This window comes from Falco punctatus (genome assembly GCF_963210335.1).
Source record: "Falco punctatus genome assembly, chromosome: 9".
Taxonomy (NCBI): Eukaryota; Metazoa; Chordata; class Aves; order Falconiformes; family Falconidae; genus Falco; species Falco punctatus.
In genome coordinates, this window is record NC_137589.1 from 49,516,109 (window position 1) to 49,531,532 (window position 15,424).

The window sequence follows — 15,424 nt, forward strand, 5'->3', positions numbered from 1 at the left end:
CATAATGGATCTCTGGAGGGAGAACAGTACCTGGAGGAGCTCCAAGTCCCACCTTCTTCGTGCACATCACTAAAGAATAGCTCCCTCCTGCGCCCACTGTGCTCAAAGGCCCCATGCTGCGCTGGGGATGGTGCTGGGTCACAGCAAGCTGTTTCTCTGCGGAGAGATGAATTGGCTTTTTAGACGTGGTATCTGCTGGGTATATTGGGAAAAACTTCCCTCTTTTGCATTTTCTTAGTGAGTTTTTTTAGCAAGTAGATTTTTATTTTTTTTCCACTCACAATGATTGTAACAGGATTTTATTCTCCTGTAGCCAGCTGTTAGCAATTAGCAACTTGATCCATTCAGTCCTGAGAACAGAGTTTAACACTTTCTTGCCTCCGTGAGTATGTTGCTAATCCTGTTTTTGCTGGTTTCGGGCTTGTGCTGTAGTTTGGCACTTTCTGTGTATGTGCGGGCAGGTCAGGAAGAAAGGGCTGAGTACAGCAAGGGGCTCTAATGCAGCTGAAAGAGGTACAAATAAAAGTATCAAGTCATCTACCCAGGAAAAAATCATTAGGAAGGTGATTTCCAAAGCAGATTGGACAGAGGCTTATATATAGTAGTATATTCCAGTGTGTTCTAGCACTGGGAAGTGTGCAGTTTGGGAATCCAGTCTACTACTAGCTGAGATTTAGACTCAGCAGAAATCAACATCAGTAGTTCTTCAGAGATTTCCGGCAGTACAAGCTCCCAAGTGGAGCTAAGGCTTCTCTAAATTATGAGGCAGGAGAGAAAAAACACTCTTGATGACCTCGCTCAAGAGAACAACAGCTGCAGTGGAGCACCAGAAGATGAGAAATGACACAGTTTGCTCCCTGTGTGCAGCACCTCTCCCGGGACCCCCAAACATGCTTCAGGACTGGGAACTGAGTGTGTTGGGAAGAACAAACCCAGCACAGCCTGAACCCAGCTGCTGGGGTCCTCGTGTGGGGCTGAACTGCTGGAAATAGTTCTTCACTGCCATACCGAGGTGAGAATTTGTCTCACCAAACTGTGGCCACCTGGGAAGGATGAGGCTAGTGCAGCCAGCCATTTAGGGTCTTCCCTCTGTCATCACTAGGGATGGACATATCCAGAGAGGATTCACGCTGCTCGTCTCGGTAGGGAAGGGCCAAAATCAAAGCCAGCTTTCATAGGCACAGAGCTGCAGGCAGGTGAGCTCTAGAGCCAGCTCCGAAGCTTTCCTTTTCTCTCCTGGAGGCCAGGCTGACATCCATGGCCACGCTTTCCAGTTTTGGCTTGCAGTTCCCCCAGGCCCACGCTATTTTTGTGTGACCTTCCAAGCTCCACATACCCATCAGGTTCTGGGCAGCCCCTGGTTCCCAGGGTGTTGGCTGCAGCAAGCAGGACATGGTGGGATGGGGACAGCCACAGTCTGTGCCGCCCCAGCCTGCACCCTTCCTCCAGCGCTGGTTGCTGGCTTGGTGGCAGGAGCTGACATGGTGTGTTTGGGCATGTCTCTGTGACTTTGCTTGTTCACACTCCCCCCTGTTCTTTCTTTCCTCTTGTTATTGTTTACATTCTGATCACCCCGTGCCAGCGGTGAAATGCTGTGGCTGGCTATGTGGCAGTAGCATAGGTGTCATTTAGAATGTGGCATGAGCTCTGGGTAAAGCAAATGGGCATTTAAATTATTATTTTTTTGTTTGTCAAAACCAAAACATTTACCTGGTCAAATGAGGTAATGGTACTGTTTGTGTTGCATGGATTATGTTGCTGTGATATTTGTGGCCGTGGTGATGACTCGCATGTCATTTTGAGAGGATGAGAGATGCTTAGCACAGCTACTGTTTTGTCAAAAGACAAAATCCCTGCGCGAAGTGTCAGCTTCCCTCCGGGTGAAGCTGGGCTGTGAGCTCTGCGCCGATGGCAGAGGGTGGTGGGTGCTGGGTTGTTCTTGTGCTCTGCTGCAGGCATCTGCCTCCCTGCTGTTGGTCTTTCTTTGCTGGGCTCTCGGATCAAACGGGAAGCCAAGGCATCTGAACACTTAGCGATGTCTGGGGTTGCTCTCGCTGCTTTTTTTTTGCTCCAACAGTGGTCTCTGGGCCTCTGCTAGCCACGCACAATGACTATTTCAGTGCTTTCTGGCCATCCTTTCCCCTAACCCTGGACAAGTTAGAGGGAGCTCCCAGGGTGTCTTAGTGGGAGCTAGCCTGTACCTTTATGGATGCCTGGTCCTCTCCTTGCTGGCCAGGCTCTGAAGGGGTTATGAGGGTGTGCAGTGTATGTGTGCTTGTCCTCTGCCATCTGAGGGCTCCAGTGTAGCTGGCAGCTTTTAAACCTCTGGCTGAGATGTCTCCAAGCTGCTGTTCTCCTGCCAGGACCTCTTTAGCTCTGTTCAGAGGCTGATCCAGCATGGGGACCCCCAGGAAGGATCTTTAGCCCAGGCTGCACCCATATGGTATAGCTGATCTGGGTAGACACCGAAGTGATGGTCAGGGCACCCTGTACACCATCAAACAGCGCTCTGCTGTGTTTCCCATCACCTTTCCCAGGAAGGTAGTTAGAGTTAAAGGCTTTAACGTTCATGACACTTTCCTTGCTCAAGTCCTGTGGGTGCACAGTCTCCTCTAGTGCTGAACTCTCTCCAGTTCCCCCTTGCAAGTCTTGTGCTGGGAGCCTCTGGGGCACCCTAGCCATCACCTGCATAGATGAACATCCACCAGATCTGTCTTTCTGCTGCAAAATGTCTTTACAAAGTCTCCCTCTGCATGGCTACAAGAAGCCTCTGCTCCATGTTGCAGTCTGCCATGGGATGGTGGCAACTGGTATGTTTGCATCAGAGATCACCAGCCTCACCTTCCTCCACCCCCCTGCCTCCAACCCCCCATTTCATGGGGGAAGGTGACCTTTGATGCACACACAGCTTGAGAGTGCTTGGTCAAAACCTTTTTTCTGATTGCTGGACCCTCCTGCTGAGATCGGGACTGCCTTTTCTCTCCAGCGCTCTGCTTTTGCACACTCACCACCTGAGATGCCACAAAAATCACAAACCTTGTCAGCTGCCTTCCAGCCTCGGCCAGGGCAGTCACATAGAGTACAAGAGGTGACTGAAGCAGGAAGGGGTCCTGGCAATTGTAAGGTTGGTTTTTTGTTTGTTTGCCTGCATTGTTGTGTGACTGAGCACAGCACCACCGGGCAGCGTGCACCGATCATTAGTTTCCCCTCCTGCATGCCTGTTTGGCTCTTTTCCCAAGAAGGCCCTTAGTTGTTTTTCAGGCTTGGAGCCATCTTTTCTGACCGAATCCAGCAGGGACAATGGCCAGTAGCAAATCCTTAAGAAAGAGAATAAAAACAGGGCAAGCTTCAGTGATTCTAACCCTGATTTAGCTTCTGGGTGTCTAGCAATCTGCGGCTGGGGGATTTCCTGAGCCAAAGGTTTTACCTTTGGATTTAAGAAGCTGTGGTGTATCTTTTTGTTGTGAATGTATCCAATTGTTTTGGTATCCACAGCAACTCATGGCTGTGACTTGTACAGTTTAATTATGTTGGGTGGAAAAAATACAGCCTTTTGTTACAAATCTCTGAGCTAATGGCATCTGATGTGCTTGCACGCATGTATGCACCAGCACAACGATGGTCCCTTTTGTAGCCTCTCTTTCTTTACTAACAAATCTGAAGATTGTTTTTCCTTTTTACTACCACTCTGAGGATTCTTGAGCAAACACCCTCTGGTCCTGACAACTTTGCATCTATTGATTTGTTCTGTTATCTTTTTGTTTGACGTTTCAATACGAGGCAGAGCCTCTAACCTGCCTTCTGTAAAGCTGTATCTTCCAGGATGGGAAGCTCCCAAGGCTCTTTGTAGTGAATGTGGACACGAAGAATTCACATAACTGCTGATATGACCTTGTGTTCCTTTAGGTGTTATCATGGCTTTCCACTGAAATTGCCAGCATTTAAGCTCTTTGCTATTTTCCTTGTTTCCAAACAGGAAATTAAGTGTGCTCGCATGTGTGAGTGCACATGCTCTTTTGGCAGCACTGTGAACATGTAGGAAGAGATCAGTTTCACCCTGTTTTAGACATTTATCTTAAGGCTGTATGACAAGTTCCTGAGTGCCCCCTTGGCTACTTGGAGTAGATGGCTGGTGCAGATAGAGGTGTGTGTTGCATGGATAAACCCCGCTTGGGGATCCTGGTTGGACTATCCAGGTTCAGTACTTGTTAATATGATAAGGAAAGCGAAGAATCAATGGGGGAGAGATTATTTTGCATTGGACTTGTTTAATAGCAATTAAGAGAGTATGTGTCTGCACAGTAGCCATGGCAGCTGAGCTCCTAAAACCTGAATTACGTTAATAGCTTTAGATATGTTATAGGTCATCAGGCAATCATTAGCTCTTCGCTAAGCCTCCTATCAGGTGATGGGTCAGAGTAGGGCTGAGGTCAAGACACTCTTAAAGACATGGAAGGTTGCCCAACCCATCATGAGGCAATGTCAATATAGCAAGTCTGCAGCACAGAGAAGTCCTGTCTTTGGAGGGCTCTCATCTTGTGTTTCTGCTTTGTCTTTCAGAAATGTAGATGGCAGCTGCTGTTTTTGAAGGATTTGCACCCATCTGACCCCGCACAGCGCCTCCGATTGCTACCATGATCTTCTGCATGCTGCTGTTGGCCTCACTGCCTGAGCCATCTGGCACCGAAGTCAACCCTGGTAGGGAGCTGCCAGCCTGGGAGAGGACTCTGATCTCCCACCTTTCATACGCTTGTTCTTAGCCTTTCTTTGCCTCTCATGATGAATGCATATGAATGTAATGAATGCATGTAAATGTAATCACTAATGTAGTTCCTGAATGTCCCCCTCTGGACTGAGATGGCCAGTCTTCCTCAACAAGCTGTGCTGGAGTGGGACATCTCTCCCAACAGTCCCAGGAGGGCTCAGGCACATGGATATATTCCTTTCTTTGCCCACCCAGAGGGTCTTGCGCTCTCAGCAGGCCTGTCTTGAGCTTTGATTATCACTTCATTGCTTTGACCATGCGACCTGCAGAGCAAACCTGGCTCTAGACTGGCTCAGAGATACTGTGCTCGCTGTGGAAGGGAAATTACCAGTTAGCAAAGCATAAGCCACAGCACTCCAGCTGGTGACAAGGGTTCTGGAGAGACAAGTGTGGAAGGAAAGTTAGAAAACCCTACCTGGCACAAAGCTAGGGTGGAGATGGGGATATGAGCCTATGAGTCCCTGTGGAGGACATGACCTCTTATCCTACAGCATTTGGCCAGTCATAATCATGAAGGAGGTGAGTAAGATAATGGTCTGCAATATATTGCAAAAATTCCTGTAATGAGGTGGTTTGAGCTGGAGACAGTCTGTGAAATAAATGAGTCTAATCCTTTCCCAGCTTGGCTGAAGGTGTGGTGAGGCAGCAGTGCTACCCTGAGGGCCTTTGTTAGCTCTGCTGGCTCTGGCTCTGTTTGTTTGGAGCCCTCTGACTGTGTCTGGCCCTGACCCTGCTCTGGCCTGGGGATCTTTGCAGAGGTTTGAGGTTGTGCTGCAACCAGTGAGAAGTGAAGCGAGGCCTGTGGGGAGCTCAGCAGGCACCCCTGTGCTCCCCTGTTACACAGCTGCTCCCTGCACTGTACACCCCCCATGTGTCCAACTTTGAAGTGGAGTTGCCATCTGGTTCTGATGCTTAAAAACTAGTGGGAGAAGAGGGAAGATAGCAGCTAGGGGGTCAGTCACATGCCAGTTCCTTTGGGGGGGGGGTGGTAAGAACAGAAGTTAGCATACTCAAAGGTGCAGGAATATTTCCCCCCAACACCCAGACCCTGGGAGGTGGGGTGCGCTTTGAGCACAGGGCTGTGGTGCCACCCTTCTGCAGTCATCTTTTCCACCAAGAAATAAGCATGTAGCTTTGTTTGTACCTCTCAATTCTGCCTGTGGCTTCCACGAGCAGCTTTGCTTTCTCAGCTCCCACAGTGCTCAGCCACCTCTTATGTCCAAGGGGCTGTGCCCTGTTGTTCCCAGCCAAATTCCAGCACACCTGTAGCTCAGCTGATGTTCCTTGGCTGTGACGCCCGCAGGCTCCATTGATCATCTTGACCTCCTGCTCTTCTCCAGGAGTGGTCTGAAGCACCTCCTGCATTACCTTCTAAACCAAAGGGCTGCTTTGTGGATGATTCAGACCTATGTCGGAGGGATCCTGTGGATTCCTTCTGCCTAGCATCAGTTGTTTGACCTCACTAACAGAGGTGAGCTTCATACTTTTCTGAGCCTCAGTGTGTTCTGTCTGCATGGCAGGTTAGTGTCATAGTCATAGCATAGTAAAGGGTCAGGGGTATCTGATGGCACCTAAACAGAACCCAAGGATGGTTTTGGTCAAGAGGATTTACATTTTGGTGAGAGCCACAGTCTTCTGCCAGGGACACTCTGAATTCCATTTGTCAGCCTGGAGTTTGTGAACAAATGAGTTTTTTGTGAAGGATTGCAGTAAGTCCCAGTGACCCCAAGACCTTCCCAGCCAGCTAGCTGTCCATCTGGCATTGCTGTATGGTGGGCACTTGACCTTTAAATAAGGTATGACCAGACAGGACTTGCACTGCAGAAACACAAAAACATTTTTCTGCTTTCAGCTAACAACCCCACCCTTTTGGAAAATCTTCAGATATTTACCCATAGTTTAGCAATATACTAGCTTTCCAGGAATAGATCAGATTGTACTGGTCTGTGGTGGGATAGTCTGGGCTAGTGTGGTTTACTAAACTTGCTGCTCCATATCGGAGCATGGTTAGAGCTCCCTGTTGGCTCTCAGCAGCCACAACCACCATGCTTGATCCCAGTCAGACACAGTTTGCCTCCCAGTGAATTCTTCTGTAGACAGGCCTCGTAGGAAACCTCAGACATGTGAATGAATGTTCTGGGTGAGACCAGAGGCCCCTCCAGCTTGGTGTCCTGACTCCAGCAGGGTCTGGTCCCAGCAGTGCTTTATCCCAGGTGTGCTCTCCGCTTGCTGCAGTCTGCTGCTTAGGAGCATTCTGAGCTAGCACTTGTGTATTTGCTTGTGGTAGCTGTGAGTTTGTCTCCAGCTGACTTTTGAACCCATGTGAGTCTTTGGTATTTGGAGCGTTTAACAGATTTAAGGATATGTATGTTGTTTTTGAACTCTACTACCTGATCTTTTGATGCCTCCCTGGTTCTGGTATCTTAAGAGACAGTGAGTAATTAATTGTTCAGGGTATAAATTACCTTTGTCATACTTCAGTAATCGCTTTTGTAACAGTGAGGCTGCAGATCTTTCCTTTTGCATCATCTGCGTTGCCTTCTCTGCCTTTTGATGGGAGAAGGAAGGAGTAAGAGCTCTATTCCATGTCTGGCTGGCATGTAACATGCATACAGACAGTGGTGTAATAGTGTTTTCTAGTTTTTGTCTGTATTCCCTTACTTTGCTTTTTTCTATATTAAACAATCTGGTATCATCATCAAACACTGTCACCTCACCACCCATCTCCTTTACAAGATTATTTAGGAATATACATAACACATTTGTTGGTAGTGTGCCTGCTAACAGCTGCAGCCAAGCCCTACTGAAACAACCTATTTGCAAACATTGCTACGTTGAAATCTGTCAGGTAGTTATTCAGCCTGTGGCTTTTTTTTCTCTGTGGTGGCAACAACAAGGTGGTTTCATGCCGCTGTCTCTTTCTTGTAGCTTCTGAACCCAGCGAACAACTTTATCTAGGTTTGTTGCAAGAGTAGCAGTCCTGAGATAGAGAAATGATGAAGACACCCCCCTAAGGCTGTGCCCTCGCTGGGGGAAAGGCAGGCAGGGCTGCTGATACGACGGTGTAGCAGTGAGGATGCCAACTGACACATGTGCCACTCTGGAGTGACTGGAGCATGTGTTGGCTCTGGCCCGTGTCACTGCAGATGGAATGAGCTGGGGCTGTTGTGGGGCTGCTGTGAGCTCTGAGGAAAGTGTTCAGTAATCTATAGGAGAGTCTATTTCCCCTTTTTCTGTGACTTGCCATTGACTATGCTTTTATCTTTTAATTGTTTCATGATTTAATCTCATATAACTTTCTTTTTGATCTGCTGTTGATGTAAGTCTGACAAAAATATCTTGCTTGCCTGTTTTGAATACTGAGCCTTAATGAATACATTAAGATTTTTGAGTTTTCTGAAACATCTCTAGTATTCCAAGACACGTTTAAAACTTGTGTCAGGGGAGAGAGCCTGGCCAGCTTGGATTTGTAAGCTACATCTGCACTGTCTTTGGTGTATTGAGCTTGTAGAGCACTGTTGCTTGAGCCAGTTGTCTGTACTCTGGAGGCACCAAGTTTGAGAGTCTTCTCCTGCCTGGAGAGAAACGCTTGCTCCACTTGAGGCTGAGGGTGGGGAATGGACCTGAATGGGGCAGTGTGGATGGTCAGGGCCTCGTGCTCAAGTGGAAGCTCTAGCCTGCAGCGACATGACAGAGCAGACACTTCTATAAGCTAGTGTAGTCACCTGTAATAGAAGCTATTTGACTCCTCACTTGTTCCTGGACTGGTGAAAATAACGATTGTTCCTATTTGAATGCAAGTCAAGCATCCAGTTTATTCCAGAAGAAGAAAAATCTTTAACAATTGCTTCCTTTCTGTGTCTCATCATTATTGATAAGTAATTTTTCATTGTAAAAGCGGTCCAAGCAACCAGTAACACTGGTATGTTTTTGGAGGTTTTTAAAATGTTTCTTTGTAAAGCCTTTGCCTTGCCAGGACTCCGCTGAATGATACTAACTATGGGTGTATTTCATTACTTATAACTTCAGTTTATGGTAATAACGAAGTATTTCATCCTTTTTATTTGCATTCTCTGTTTTATCATTACCATGTTTATTCCCTAGGCATGATAGCCTTTTAATTAAACTTGTCTGGCAATTTAGAAGGAAATGGTACTGATGTTTTTTTACTTGCTTATGTTCCCATTTTCAGCTATATGCCGTTACCCTTTGGGTATGCATGAAGGGACAATACGCGATGAAGACATCACGGCTTCTAGCCAGTGGTATGATTCCACAGGACCCCAGTATGCACGGTAGGTTAATCTCTGGCATAAAATGTGATCCTCTTCTTTTTTTTTTTTTTTCTTCTGTATATCCAATATGTGATTGAGGAAGAAGTTCTCTCACCCTTAAATAAACCTGTTTGCTTAGCTTCTTCACTGCTTCCATATTAAAACTAACTAGTGCACAGACCAAGAGACAATGGTCATGGTCACAAGCTGTAATATAGGAAATTCTGATTCAATATCAAGGAAGAAAAAAATATCCTTTCCTGTGAAAATGAAGCTGTGGGACAGGTACCCAGAGAGCTGGTGATGTCTCAGTGTTTGGATATTTTCAGACTTGGCTGTACCAAGGCCTTGAGCAACACACTGTAGCTTTGGACTTAAGCCCTGCTGTGAGCAGGAGATTGGACTAGAGACTTCCAGAGGTTGCCTCCGACCCTCATCTTCCTGTAGTTCTATGAATACATCTCTAATGGATTTGTGACTTACAGGTCAGCTAGGGACAGTGCCCTTGGGATTCTTATAAGAGTGCTTTAAACTAAAACATAGGAAATCATTTACCAGGGTAAACTGTTCAACAGCATCCTATTGAGGAAATGGACTGTGTCCACTCTGACTCAAAAACCTGGAGACTACAGAGTCAAGGAATTGTTTAAAATAGCTAAAGGATTTGCTTTCAATGTCAAGCAATACTTACCTTTGTCCTGAGCTTGGCTTTTCATTATTTCATTTCTCTCAAAGCTACTAACTTACAGATGTAAGTTTCCTTGGAATTATTTATAATGATGATATCAAAAACTCCTACAGTTTTGGTGCAAGTCAGGTATGAATTTCCAGATAACTATGATATCTATGTTCTTGTGATGAGTTTGGGCAGTCCAAAATCATAAAATTCTCCTGGTGCTTGATTTTGATTTTTTTTTCCTTAGTCTGTGTTGGAGCAAAGGTGCTAAGTGTTGTGTGTTTTAATGGAGTTTGAACAAGCCTGTGGGTCTGAAAGCTGGGAGACTTATTTTGTTCTGAGGTATGGCTTATCTCTGGTTCTGCAAATACTTCAGGCATCGCTTGCCATCTGTTACCATCATCTCTTTGCCAGGGCAGCTGTATGTCCACGGGGTGAAGACATGAAGGCACCCTCCAGCTGACTTCATTTTGTTAGAGGTCATAGTTGTCCAGTGCAGATGTCTGTCCCTGTCATTTCAGTCACCCTTCCTGCTTTTTTTATAACTTCTTTTACTCGCCACTTCACTGTAAGAAGGTCTGGCACAAACAGCTGATGAACCTGAAACAAAAACCTTCTCTAGCCTGTGCCTTGACCTCCAGTGTCTCCTGGGTGCTGCCTCCTGAAGCATGGGGGGTGGCACTCGCTGCTCCCATCAAGCAGAGATGGGTAGCTGTCCGAAAGACAAGGGCCCTTCAAGGGCTTGCTGTTTGCCAAGATATCCTTGTTGCTAAAAACCCCACATGGTCGTATTGTGTCTGGATACATTTTTCACATTTCAAACTCTCACCACCTTGTGGCTTGCACAGCTGAGCCTACAGAAGCCAAGGTAAGGCAGTGTTACCTTCAGTGGCGCTGATAGCTGCAGCACTCTGCTCAGTGTGCAGTTCCCAAGGATAAAAGCCTTAATCTTGGCAGCTGGTGCCACAATGTTCAGCTTTGAAGCAGAAACCTTCACATCCTACATGCAGCAGTGTCCTGCGCAAGCAGCTCTGATGAATGACAGAAACATGAAAGATGCATTGGGATGGCACAGAATAATTTGTAGATGGGCAGAGATTTTCTTTTGAAAAGGGATTTTTAAGATAGCTCCCCTTTGTGCTTGTTAGAGCTCTAGGAGGTGGTCAAGCAGAGGTTCAGGCCTTTCTGTGTGGGGTTTGGAAGTGAGTATGCACTTCACCAGCAAGGTGCTGAAAAGCATGTGGTATGTAATTGCCTACTGAGTAGCATTGCTGTTCCTGATCAATGTGGAGGTGCATGTCTGGGAAAGAAATTGCTTCTAACAGTTAATGAAAGGTATCTGAAACTGAAGGAGTTGTTCTGCATAGGGGAGAACTGGCTACAGAACTCTTCTAAGTCTCAATTGACCATCACCCTGAAGGGGAGAGGTATTTGGTAGCCAGCTGTCAGGTCTCATTTGCTGATTTGATTTCTTTTTCCCAATTCTCAAACTTTCAAGGTGTTTCCTCAGTTTTTGGGAACACTAGATCCTTGGAAGGGATGCTTTTTTAATGTGTGTGATTTTTTTTTTTTTTTTTTTTTCCCCCCTCAGGTTACAAAGGGAAGAGGGGGATGGAGCCTGGTGCCCGGCTGGCTTGCTGCAGCCAGAAGATGTACAGTTCCTTCAAATTGACCTGCACAAGCTCTTTTTTATCACTTTGATTGGGACTCAGGGACGGCATGCCCGTGCTACAGGCAAAGAATTTGCCCGTGCTTACCGAATTGACTATAGTCGCAATGGAGAGCGCTGGATCTCCTGGAAGGACCGTCAGGGCAGGAAGGTGAGTGTAGCAGGAACTGAATCACGGAGCATGCAGATGTTGTTATGGAGAACTAGACTGTAGAAGGCACATCCTCTACATACTGCATAGTGCATTCTACTTCATCCTGGCTCTTCTCTGTCAAGGCATTCAGGGTTCTCTGCCTTAGTCCTGTGTTTGCTGTGATGTTGGACTCTTATTTCCCTGACCTGACTCCCCCAGATCCCAGTTATTGCTGTGACTGAAACCTGCGTCTCTTCACTGCTTTTGTGTCCATGTTCAGAACATCATGTGAATGTCCCTCTACCAGCTAGACGCTTGCTTCTGAATGGGAAGCTGCAAAGCAGGTGCCTGCTTTCTCATTTAAAAAAGAGAGGGGGTGGCAGGGAATGGAGATGAGTTTCTGGGTGTCTGATAGCGTTCAGTGTAGGGAGCAGTGAGGAGGAAGGAGTTCAGAGGGTAGGATGTGTGCTGAGCACACATACTTAGGCTTCTCACTCCTCACAGTTGTCTTATCCTCTCTCCAGACCTGAGTACGTAGCTCAGCACTGGCAGTACTCTGGTCATGTTTGTAATTACTAAACTTCCCCTGGGAAGGAATCCCCTTCTCTTATCTGCAGCTCGCCTGACCTGGTCACCCTGCCTCAGGCTGGCTTGTGAAGCCTGAAGACCTAAGCCAAAGTAGAAAGGTACTGGGTGTGATGTTTTCTTGTACTGGGGGGTGCTTTGGAAGTCAACATCGGGGTTTGTTTTTCAGTATTAGGTAATAGCTTTTAGATTGTTAATGAATTATTGGCTCACTCAGACCTTTGATCGGCTGTTTGGCCGTTGCCATTATCTTGCCCATCCCTTGCATATAGGTGTATGCTACAAACGCTGTCTGCAGGATAGGAAAAGAGTTAACGGTTCTTCTTCGGTCCTTTAGGTGAAGTCTGTCTGCATCTTGAGTGATACCAGAACTCAGTAGGCTTACACTGTCCACAAGCAGCTAAATGTCCCTTGTCTCCCACCCCAGTCCTGTGCAGAGTGCTGTTCTTGAGTACTCAGGATTCTGTTAACGTCAGGTGTTACAATTTAGCATGGGTCAGTTTTTGCAAGATCTCCCTCTTAGGCTGTAATAGGGTAATGAGCATGTGTTCAGCTGTGTATGATGCTGTAATGTGAGCCATCCTCTGTTTTGTATATGTGGAAGTCCACATATATTCTGTCTGTGTGTATACCTGTTCCCATCACAGGAGATCAAAAAGGATCCCTCCTGGTATCCTTAGAAAAGATGCTTCTGCCTCTCTGTCCCTGCTGTTTCTGGACATACATTCTGGACATTTCCAAATGGAGTGCAATTCCTGCCATTTCAGCTTCTCTGAAAAATGACTTTCCATAAACCATGTTTTTCAAAATGTGTCACCAATAGGGGCATATTCCATTAGTGAATTTGTATTTCAGAAGCACTGCTGTCTGGTCAAAAAATTTGATTACAATGTCCTGTAAAATCATTCAGACCTTGGAATGAGGTGCAAGATCGTAATCTACTTCCCTGTATGCAGTTGATAGATGCCCAGTTGCTAATGTTTCAGGGTATGACTATGTGAGCCCTTCTTGGCAGTATCTCTGTCCAAGGGGATCAAACAAATTATTTCAGTCAAAAAACCCAAACCAACCCCTTCACTGTGCTGCTAAGTTTCAGACATGTAGCCTGTGCTGCTCCTCACAAGGGAAGTCACTTCCAGCTTTAATTGGCTCAGTAAAGGCAGAGTCAATTTGATGACCCCTTGTCTCTGGTACCAGTTAAGGCTGGTCCTCTCTGGCGCTGATGTTGTGTGGTGGAAGTGCTGTTAAGTCCTGGGTCCTCATCATCTGCTGTCAGCCACCTGCAGTCGTTTGCCAGCAGCACCACTTCATTCTTGCTGTTGGGAGCATTGGCACCAGTAGTGGCTGGGACTGGAGGCTGGTGCTGAGTTTGTGCCTCACACAACTGATTCACTTTGGGCTTTTTGGCCCTGAGAAACTGTGTGCTCAATAGCAGCATCCCCACCTGGTGGAGGTGCTAGGGAAAGTGCCGCTTCTCTTTTGCTTCTCTCAGATGTTTCTACAGGACAAGCAAAAATGTCAGCTCTTCCACTACGGAGCTGGTGCAGAGGTGCCTTTTTATGATGTGGATGGCTGAAGCTTTCTTCCTGTTCCTCTGTGCAGCACTGTCTGTCTCGGACTCTTTGGCTTGACATGTGTCACCTCAGATTCCCTGACAAATGGCCAACTCCAGAGGATCTGTCCAACTCCTGTGATGAAGATGGGATATTCTGCTATATGCTGTCTCCTTTTGGGTTTTTATCTCCTATCAGCAAGGTCTTGTGGAACCGGCCTAGGTGGCTTCCAGGTCTCCTGTTTTAGGCTGTCTGACAGCTGAAAGGGTTAATTGCTTTCACTTATTTCCTGAAGACAGGAATGACTTATGTACTCCCTGCTTCATTAGAAGTAGTCATGGGTGTTTCTCCTAGGAAGAGAGATACTAAGAAGCTGCAGGTTAAAGGCCTGTCGAGGAGGTGAGCTTACTCTTTTGCTTTCCTTCTGTTTTCTTTGGTCCGCTCCTGGGACTTTGTGGCTTCGTATAGCTGTCCGGCCGGGTGCAGGGGACTTCCACGGCTATCCTGGTGCGGTCCAGTAGACCACCAGAGGTGGCTGGCTCTTCAGGGAGGTACGGTCTTCTAAGTGGTTTCTTTTTGTGACACAACAAGGTCTTTCACTTCTGAGTGGACTCTAGCCACATCTGGACATCTCCCCTGCTGCCATGAAGAGGAAGACACCTCCCACGTTGGCCCCCCTCATCTGTTTAACTGCCTATACACCAACAATTGCAATCTACATGGTCTTTTGAGTAACCTCAGCCTCCGATTCATCCTTCCCACCAATAGCATCTCTGAACAGGAACCTTCACACTCAGAAGTGTTCTTGTTTTGTTTCCATAGGACCAAATACTTTCCAAACTGCTGGGGGATTGACAGCTTCAGCTGTTTCCACACACTGACTGTCAAAATATAGTGGACTCTTCCCAGAACAGCAGTGAAACTGAGGGGAGGGGGAGGATGAAAGTCGCTGTTTAGATCAGACTGCGCTTCAGCAGGATGGGGTGACGGTGGCAATGCTGAACACTTCGGTTCAGGACATCTGCTGTGCAGCTGCTTGCGCCTTCATCCCCCAAACACTGCAGCACCTCTGGAATTGTGTTGGCTTATAGAGAAAGGACATCAGGACCCTCCACCAGGTAACTGGTGAGGAGAGCAAGTGCTCAGTTACCTGTTTTGAGAAAGTACACAGAGGCTTGCTTGAAGAAAGAGGAATTAAGCAGTAGTAACTGGAGGTGTTTGCAACGTACATGTACATTCATCTCCTTCCTGCCATTCTCCTCTCCCTCAGAGAACAGCCTGGTATGGGTCTGCAGTGGACAGGAGGTGAAATGGCAGCACCCTTCACCCTGTAAGCCACGTACCAGTAGGCGGAGGGGAGCAGCAGCAGCTAACCCTCTGCAGGTACTGCATGGGAAAGCTCCCCAGTGTCAAATGATAAGGTGCAAGTACACCACTGTACAAATGAACAACACGGCAGGGAGAAGTTGCTGGTAAGGATCTCTCTTCTCCAGGTGATCCAAGGCAACATCGACACTTACGACGTGGTCTTGAAAGATCTTCGGCCTCCCATCATTGCACGCTTTATCCGGGTGATTCCTGTGACAGAGATGCCAATGACTGTCTGTATGAGGGTGGAGCTCTATGGCTGTGTCTGGTATGGTAAGTAGCGATTCCCATGCCTGTCACTGGAAAGTAGTCCTTACGCAATGCTGACTGGGACTCACCTGCGTCCCCACGTATGCAGAGGGAATCCCAGGCCCATGGAACTGCTTCTGTTGGTCCACATC

The 15,424-nt window shown here is 47.1% G+C and overlaps 1 protein-coding gene across 6 annotated transcripts in view; it reads left to right on the forward strand.

Moving 5' to 3' along the window:
* LOC308069563 (discoidin domain-containing receptor 2-like) overlaps nucleotides 1-15,424 on the forward strand; it is a 77,785-nt gene that overhangs the window by 39,903 nt on the left and 22,458 nt on the right. For all 6 annotated transcript variants that reach the window (XM_080402054.1, XM_080402052.1, XM_080402057.1 and 3 more), the window contains 4 exons: nucleotides 4,561-4,698; nucleotides 8,958-9,060; nucleotides 11,307-11,535; nucleotides 15,149-15,296. In XM_080402054.1, the coding sequence (XP_080258180.1) occupies nucleotides 4,635-4,698; nucleotides 8,958-9,060; nucleotides 11,307-11,535; nucleotides 15,149-15,296 (544 nt within the window). In that variant the 5' untranslated portion in view covers nucleotides 4,561-4,634. The remainder of the gene's footprint in view (nucleotides 1-4,560; nucleotides 4,699-8,957; nucleotides 9,061-11,306; nucleotides 11,536-15,148; nucleotides 15,297-15,424) is intronic.